The following is a 9,413-nucleotide window of genomic DNA, read 5'->3' as shown; positions in this document are numbered from 1 at the left end:
GCGGAAGGGAAGGTGGGGAACGGGGCCTAGATGTGTTCAAGGGCCCAAACCGGGTGGGAATTTACAACCACTGGATGTAAACTATGTTTTCCAGTAAAACCACCCGGTTACATGTTAAAAATAGTTACTGCATCTTGTCAGAGCGACTCTTATCTTTTGCACTTTTAATTTCTATGAAACAAAAACAGAAAACCAAGAGAAGTTTCACAGACTGCCAGCAGATGGCGCCACTTTCAGCCCGGAGCTGCTGTCTGAAAATAAAACAGATGAGACGCATAACGTGAAGTCAGCTCTGAGCAGGTTTGTTGACAGATCTCTACTAATGTATGTAGGATGTTGTTGTCCCATCTGGACCAGAACCAAAGTTTGTTGAAGACTCAACATGTTTTTGCAAAATCTAGTGATTGTAATTATTCTTTGTTTTGTTTGTTTGTTTTAACATTTTGTCAGGTTACGACCACAACCTTTGATCTTCTTTATTATTATTATTATTATTATTATTATTATTATTATTATTATTATTATTATTATTATTATTATTATTATTATATAAATCATAATTTCTTCCAAAATAATTGGGAAGAAGAGGAAGGATAGAGTTTTTATAGTTTTCTACATGTAAAGATCATAAAATGAGAACAATTATCAGTAACAACCAGCATTTCTTAATTCATAGTTTTTTTCTTATGGAGGAGTGGAAGGAATAAGAGAGTTTTCTCTTTACAGCAAATCATGTTGTTGCAGCTGACAGTAAACAAAGTGTCAGATGAAACTAAAATTAAACTTTCTGATTGAAAACCTGGTTATTCCACCAAATATTAATATTTCTGAACTCTTTAAAACATTAATATTGTTTCTAAATTAATATTAACTTGTTTTCTTTGTATTATTTGAGATCTGAAAGCTCTGCATCTTTTTGTTATTTTGGCCATTTCTCATTGTCTCCAATACTAAATTTTTGGTTGGATTTTCAGAGGCATGTTGTCAGTAGTTCATAGAATAAAAGAACAATGTTCATTTTACTCCAACATTTACCTATAAAAAGTAAAACCAGAGAAACTAATCATTTTAAGTGGACCCTAATTTTTCCAGGGCTGCATATAAATATAAACCCACTGTTTATGGGTAAATTTACACAGTTTCTGATTCTAAATTCATAAAATGAAAGCAGATTTTTAGCATGTCGATAACATAATCAGGGAGTCATTCAGGCAAATCCCTGAAGATATTCCTGTCCAAGTCCCTCTGCAAAAAAAGTCAAAGATTTACGCCTCAAAAAATTAATTTCTCTTAAAAAAAAGGAAAGAAAATCAGAGGAGTCCACTGAAGCTGCTATGCTGTACAGAGATGGGCTTCTTGCAGGAGAACCGGTTTGATCTTTCTGTCTCTTCAGGGTTCGTCCAGAAACCTTCAGCCATGTTAAACCTGTGAGGACATGAACAGGAAGTCAGTAACCAAACAAGCTCTTAAAAAAATCACTTTGCATCAGCGATCCTGGAAATCTCTGCCCGTCCTGCCTAAATCTGCTGCTCTCCGTCGCTCAGACTGAACTCATGCTCTCCGCCACCTGCTGCACACACTCCTCCACCTTCCTCTGTCTGCGCACAGCGCCTCGCTCTCCTCCTCCCCCACCGCGGCCCCTGTGACCTACGCCCTCCCCTCCGCCGGGACTCCTTCCCCGACAACTGCCAGCCCCTTTACATTTTAGGCGTTTCTCTGGCCCTCGGGTTCAGAATGGCTCACAACAAGTGCATAAAAGTAGCTCAGCCCAGCTCTCGCTCTGCAGCCTCTGAGCTCCAACCCCCCCCCTGCAAACACACATTTCCTAATCCATGCAGTGCAAAGGAGGCCTCACCCATTTAGCTCCCATCCACCAGCATTTAGAGAGTTTATCGCCTCCTCCTGCTCCCGGGATTAGAAACCTTACACTGCAAAAACACAGAATATCACCAAGTATTGGTAAATATATTCGTACACTTGAAATAACACAAAATTAACTTATAGGTAACTTCTCATCAAGCTTAATTTAACTAAGTAATTCTTGATAAAATGCACTAGTTTCACTTGCAGGGAAACATTATTCCTGCTTAAGTGAGAAATGTGTTCGTGAAACTGACACTTTTTATATCTAAATCCAATAATTACTGATTTAAGACAACCTGATTTATTGAGCTGAGTTGTTTTTTTGTCTTAACACTGAAATATTTGCTCTAGAAACTTTTTGAAAATATTTTGTTTTGTTTATTTTTTGCAGTGTAGGGATTTCTTCTGTTTGTGCTTCTTTGTCGCACTTTGACTTTATGAATCAAAGTTCATATCAGAAGAAGTTATCCTGATGACCTGCTCTTCTTAAATCATGAATTAAGTTTGGTTAATCCCTTTTTAAAAAAAAAAAAAAAAGTTAAGCTCAATTTTACAAGCCAGAAGCAGAACAGGACCTGTCTGACAGCATGAAGTAGGCTGAGAGATCATAAAGAAATTCAAGAACATTCACATTGATCAGACGGAAAAGGATCAGTGTCATTTACTTTGACTTAACTTGTATTAATAGTTCTGATTTATTGTGTTTTTTATTTCAGTGGTACTTTCTGGTTATGAAGAGGCAAAATAATAATAGAAATCCACAAACGGAGAAACCACAGAGCAGTAATAAAACTCCAAGAGCCAAATGAGGCGACATCCACTCTGTCTCAAAAGAGCAAAGTTCAAAGTTTAAATCTCCATAAGATCAACATTTATGATTTAATAATAGGAAAGAACCTGGGCATCCAGGGCAAAAATCACGGGAAAACAATGACTCATCCTATATACACACAAAAAGTGTCTTGATTGTCCCAAAGACTCATGGGAAATATTTTTTGATCTGATGAGAAACCAGTGGAAACTTCTGGAAGCTTTCTGTCCTCTTTTGTCGACAAAAAAACAGAAACAAATGAGGAGAGATCAAGACCAGAGGGGATGTGAAGAAGCTAACATGAACATCCCTGGATGGTAAAACGAATGAGAATGAAGATTCTTGAGTGGTCTAGTAAAAGTACAGCCCTAAATCTTAAATGCAAAGCCATACACAATCCAAGAATTTAAAAAGTAAAGACTGATTGATGAGTCTGGCTGTCTTTAAATTTTTCCAGTTGAGTTTCCCAAATAACATCCGTCCTATAACAGTTTAGCTTTTGTGCAAAGGTTGAATTTGAGCTGATTTACATTCCTCTGGGTTGTATTAATGTAGGTTAATGTGCACTGTCCTAATCAAAGGACTGAAATTAAATTAAATGAAGCATTATTCTGTCCTTCCCATCCTCCTCCTCTCTGAACATTGAGCCATCTTTGCACTTCAACACACTAACAAGCATGTGCGCACATGTACACAGTCTCCACATTTCTCTCTCTCTCTCTCTCTCACACACACACACACACACACACACACACACACACACACACACACACACACACACACACACACACACACACACACACACACACACACACACCTCCACCACCTCCAGCAGAGTTATAATTATTCCGGCTGCTGCTGCAGTGACAGAGCAGAGTATAGGCTCCTCTGCAGGAGGATAAGGTTTCAGCTGGCGGCCGGTCCAGCTCTCACTGAGCCATGTGCTCTGCAAAAAGATTTTAAAAAAATGAAGCGCTGAATTAATTCAGAGGATGAAATGCATCTGTACGCAGGTGGGATGAGTGTGATTCGCTCTGCAGAGGGAAATCAGTGCATGGTGAGTGAGTGAGTGAGTGAGAGGGCTTGAATTGTCTTATAAAGCCTGAAGGAGTTTAATTCATCACATTTCAAGATTAGAAACGTAAGAAAATCCCTAAAAGTTTTCATCAAGTTGATTTCCATGAATCCACCAGCCTCAGCGGGACCATCCCGGCTCTGCTCTCTGCGGCCTAAATCGGTTCGCATGAGGGAAGCGTTTTCCCATTTTAAGGCCGGATGAGGCCTACTAGCAGCAAATCTATAACCCTGCTTGGCAGCAACTGGCATCTCCCCTAGAAACCCCCCGGCGGCCCGCGGCGGCTCCTTATACGGCCGTCTAGGTGGGTCTGCGGGGCTCGAAGGGAGGTCAGAGCGACAGGCCCATACATGGAGCGCCCGCTCTGCTCGCTGGGGGCGCCCAGCGTCACTCTGGATCCCCATCAATGAGAGCCACCCCACCAGAACCCCGCTGTCCCCGCGAACACACCCACCCACCCACTCCTGCCGCCGGTGCCTGGCAGCATCCTAATATGGCCGAGGGCCGGGATGGGGGCCAGTGCTGAGCTTTGTGAATGGTGGACGGCCGGTATAAAAGGCGGACGGGCAGCGGCCAGGACTCCAGCTGGTTCAGCAGCAGCACTGGTTGGGTCGTTCTCTCCGAGCCGCAGACAAACACCTAAGGTAAGACTCCTGCGAGGATCGGCCGCTTTCCGAAGCTTCTCGTCCCGGTCGGAGCCGCAGACTGTAGGCCTTAGAGAACCGGCGGAGAGTCCGGGGAACGTGTAGGACCAGATAGTTTGTGAAAAATACACACGATAAAGAGGAATAGTTACAGTCTAAGAATCTGAAACTGTAAGACTAACCCTAAGTAATAATTGGCATTGATTAAGCGCAAAGTTACTGTTGGCCTTATCTGTTTCCTCACGGTATTTACCTTTAATTTTGAGGATTTTTAAGTCAAAATTTTGGCTTCATTTTGGCCAAATTTTGATTTAAAAATTCCTCAAAAGTATTTTTAGATCAAAACACACAACGTGCTTTGTTGTATGTTTCCTCAGACAACGAGGGAACAGGTAACCCAAAATGTGATTTAAAAATTCCTCGAAATTAATTTTTAAATTGCCCAAATGATGTCCAGTTACATAATAAAACATCCCAATTTTTTTTTGTCTAAAATTAAAGTCAAATTTACTATTCAGCTTTTGTTTATTAAATCCAATCAAATAGTGTTTTAATTTTCCATTTAAAGCCTATTATAATTCCTAACGGCATAATTCTCCCAATTCTTGTAATCCTTGGAGTTATCTTTAATAATTTAGACGTCAAATTAACGCAGTCGTTTTAATCTGAAGGAAATCTGCGGGTTCCTTAAAGGCTGCGCGTGGATTTAATCATTCCCACACGGTGAGGTGACTCGGTGCGCTCTGATCTTCCTGTTTCTCTCCTGGGTGACAGAAGCCACCATGTGTGACGACGATGAGACTACCGCCCTCGTGTGCGACAACGGCTCCGGCCTGGTGAAGGCTGGCTTCGCCGGAGACGACGCCCCCAGGGCCGTGTTCCCCTCCATCGTCGGCCGCCCCCGTCACCAGGTAACCAACGAAGAAGAAAAGCCTCCAAATTATTAGACTTTAATAGAAACTAGTAGTAGCAACTATGACACCTGAGCCTGTTACCTACATAAAAAGCAGAGATATTAGTAAATATTTTAATGGCTAGCATCATGTTTAAGTTTAGTTTCTCAGAGTGAGCCGTGTAACTGCGGCTCAGTCACTGAGACTAAATTTGTCACTTGTGCCGTCTTTGTGGCGCACGCCGTTATTTGGCACATTTACGCAATGATCGCTATGCGAAGCCGCACAAAGGTCGTTCCTCTGCGCTCATCCCCATGGATAACCTTCTCCCTCCCTCCTCCTCCAGGGTGTCATGGTCGGTATGGGTCAGAAGGACTCCTACGTCGGCGACGAGGCCCAAAGCAAGAGGGGTATCCTGACTCTGAAGTACCCCATCGAGCACGGCATCATCACCAACTGGGACGACATGGAGAAGATCTGGCACCACACCTTCTACAACGAGCTGAGAGTGGCCCCCGAGGAGCACCCAACCCTGCTCACTGAGGCCCCCCTGAACCCCAAGGCCAACAGGGAGAAGATGACCCAGATCATGTTTGAGACCTTCAACGTCCCCGCCATGTATGTGGCCATCCAGGCTGTGCTGTCCCTGTACGCTTCCGGCCGTACCACTGGTGAGAACAACAGCTACAAACAACTTACCTGAAGAGTCTTCAGATTAGAAACCTTTACGCACAACATTTCTTGGAATGTTTACGCACATACTTTAGTCGCATCATGATTAATAGTTTTAAGATTCTTTTCAGGATGACTCGGGATTTTTTTTTTCCCGCACCAACTCCTCACAAAGAGCCATACAATTTACCTACTGGATAACTTTACGCACCTTTCTTTGAACACTTTTACACATACTTTAGTCACATCGTTGTGATTATTTTTAAGTCTTACTAAACTCATCCTCTTGCATCAACTCAGAAGCGACTTTTCACAAAGGTCCGCTGAATTGAATATTTTTTCAGATTGGATAACTTTACGCACATTTCCTTGAATATTCACACTCAGACTTTAGTCGCATCCCATCTACAGTTTTAAGATATATACAGTTTTAAGATCACTGGGGATTTTCTACGCTGCGACTCCTCAAAAAGATACACATTTTTCCTGAGTATTTTTCAGAATGGATAATTTTACGCAAAACATTTCTTTGAATATTTACGCACCTACATTAGTCGCAACACGTCGCATTATGTTTAATAGTTTTAAGATTTTTTTTTTTGAAGGATCGTTCGAGATTTTCTCCGCTGCAACTCCTCACAAAGATACACACAAACTACCTGAGTATTTTTCAGATCGGACAATTTTACGCACAGACTTTACGCACAGAATTTCTTTCAGAATCTATGCACATACCGTCACATCATGTTATGTAGTTTTGAGATGTTTGTTTGTTTTTTAGGATTACTCGAGCTTTACTAACCTCACTCTCTTGCCTCCTCTCAGGTATTGTGCTGGATGCTGGTGATGGTGTGACCCACAACGTCCCAGTCTATGAGGGTTACGCCCTGCCCCACGCCATCATGCGTCTGGACCTGGCTGGTCGCGATCTGACCGACTACCTGATGAAGATCCTGACTGAGCGTGGCTACTCTTTCGTGACCACCGGTGAGGGACTCACCTTAGCGCATGTTTACTGAGCCGCCGCTCTTTGGCTCTCTGAATAATAACTCATGGATCTTCCTCCCTGCAGCTGAGCGTGAGATCGTGCGCGACATCAAGGAGAAGCTGTGCTACGTGGCCCTGGACTTCGAGAACGAGATGGCCACCGCTGCCTCCTCCTCCTCCCTGGAGAAGAGCTACGAGCTTCCCGACGGTCAGGTCATCACCATCGGTAACGAGAGGTTCCGTTGCCCCGAGACCCTCTTCCAGCCTTCCTTCATCGGTACTCCAAATGTTCTTCTTCTTCGTCTTAAAATGGCAACCATGACTCTACGTTAGTCCTCCTAACACTTGCGCTCTCACCTGACCAGGAATGGAGTCCGCTGGCATCCATGAGACTGCCTACAACAGCATCATGAAGTGCGACATTGACATCCGTAAGGATCTGTATGCCAACAATGTGCTCTCCGGCGGTACCACCATGTACCCTGGTATTGCTGACCGTATGCAGAAGGAGATCACTGCCCTGGCCCCCAGCACCATGAAGATCAAGGTAAACAAACCAGATCACAGCCTTTTTTTTTTTTTACGAACAAATTTTAGCTTCTTGACTGGTTTTTTAACTAAACTCCCGCCGCCTTCCTTTCCTCTCTCTAGATCATTGCTCCTCCCGAGAGGAAGTACTCCGTCTGGATCGGTGGCTCCATCCTGGCTTCCCTGTCCACCTTCCAGCAGATGTGGATCTCCAAGCAGGAGTACGACGAGGCCGGCCCCAGCATTGTCCACAGGAAGTGCTTCTAAATCCTCCATCTTCTTCTCCATCACCACCGGCAGCCTGGAGAACGAGCGAGGAGGAAGGAAGAGCTCTGCGGCACAGCAACACTCTGCTGTCAATGGACTGGCTGTTTGCGCTGTTGACATCCATATGCAATTTATATTGGTTTAAAATCTGCATATTTCATAGCTGTTTGTTGTCTGTGTTGCACGGAGAAAGGCTGTGAAAACAACCACTGAACCATGCATACACCAAAAAAACTTTAATAAAAAAAGAAATAACAACGACATGTTGCCCAACACATGTGAATGTAAGTGTATATACATATTGATAATTTATTAAAGTCCATTATTTGGTATTTTTCGCCCCTGGCCTTGGTTTTCTCTTAAAGGGGAGGGTGGAGAAACTAAAAATGCAGTGAAAATGAATCGAAGCTCAGGGTTTCCTTTAAAAACGACCTAAAATTAAACCAAGAGCTGAACTTTTGGAGTATTTGTGATAAATCTGGACAAAATTTTAAAAACTGCCACAAAAAGATAATGTGACTTTTCCTTTTTTAAAACAATAAATTCTGAGCTTAACTTCAGTTCTTAACATGCAAAACATATTACTATAAATGGTTTGATATTATAACTCTTAATTGTCAGTTCCATCTCTCCAAAAAACGTAGAAATTTTCTTAATTTTTCACCTCTTAAATGCCGGTTTTAGCGATCAAAAGCTCACTTTCTCTTTTTTCCTATCTGATATATTTGTAAATTTGATTTTCTTTCCTTTGGTGGAAGTGAGTTTCATCTGAACCTGAGAGGATCAAACATCAACATCATCACTGAATCGATCAATTAATCAATTCCTCCACATGACTCTTGAACACAAAAATAACTACATTAGTGACCGACATGCAGCATAAAACATAAAAAGGTTTTCCAATAAAATCCGCCACTGACTTTTAACCTCTTATAAGAAATTACATATTTTTCCTCAAAAATAACAATATCTGGTTTCCACTATAAGTGTCCAAATTTCTAATTGAAAACGTTTTGAAAACAATGAACATTGTTATTGTTATTTTATTCTATAAACTACTGACAACATGTCTCTGAAATTCCAAGCAAAAATTTAGTTTTTATTTGCAGAAAATGAGAAATGGTGAAAATAACGAAAACAATGCAGAGGTTTCAGACCTAATGCAAAGAAAACAAGTTCATGATTATTTATAAATAACAGCACTAATGTTTTAACTCAGGAAGAGTTCAGAAATCAGTATTTGGTGGAATAGCCAGGAGGTTTTCAGTGCAGTGGGCTCTTCATTTATTCCAGAGCTTTACATTTTTAAATTTCTTCATGAATGTCAGACGAAAACATTCATAAAAAGCAAGAATAAAAAACACCAAACTACACAACCTGACCAAATGTTGTGGCATTTGCGATAAGACTGCCAACCTTACGCAACAAACAGTGGAGTTAATGACTTAGTAGTGAAGCCACATGTCAGACAGAGAGACGGATATGTGGGATGAACGTGCGTCACTTCATCATCAGTTCTGATTGGCGGACTGCTCGGTCACAAAAGTGGGAACATCTTCAGCACGCACATTCAGAATAGCACTTGGCAGGAATGCGCAAAGGCAACAGGCGCAACAGGAGCGGCTCTGCTGTTATAGCCGACCCGGATCAGTAGCGCTGGGACACCGGACACC

General features: G+C 42.1%; 1 protein-coding gene across 1 annotated transcript; it reads left to right on the top strand.

The window, feature by feature from the left end:
- The first annotated feature begins 4,246 nt into the window (after window positions 1–4,246).
- On the top strand, window positions 4,247–8,072 carry acta1b (actin alpha 1, skeletal muscle b). The gene is made up of 7 exons (XM_014997706.2): window positions 4,247–4,393; window positions 5,168–5,304; window positions 5,633–5,957; window positions 6,784–6,945; window positions 7,031–7,222; window positions 7,311–7,492; window positions 7,597–8,072. Exons 2-7 carry the CDS (start codon window positions 5,176–5,178, stop codon window positions 7,738–7,740), a joined length of 1,134 nt encoding a protein of 377 aa, XP_014853192.1. The 5' UTR covers window positions 4,247–4,393; window positions 5,168–5,175; the 3' UTR covers window positions 7,741–8,072.
- Window positions 8,073–9,413: the final 1,341 nt, after the last annotated feature.

Source organism: Poecilia mexicana, unplaced genomic scaffold (assembly GCF_051168715.1).
Source record: "Poecilia mexicana isolate PSO_F unplaced genomic scaffold, ASM5116871v1 scaffold_3, whole genome shotgun sequence".
Classification (NCBI taxonomy): domain Eukaryota; kingdom Metazoa; phylum Chordata; class Actinopteri; order Cyprinodontiformes; family Poeciliidae; genus Poecilia; species Poecilia mexicana.
Note: the sequence above shows the minus strand (reverse complement) of the source record. Positions and strands in the feature narration are given on the sequence as shown.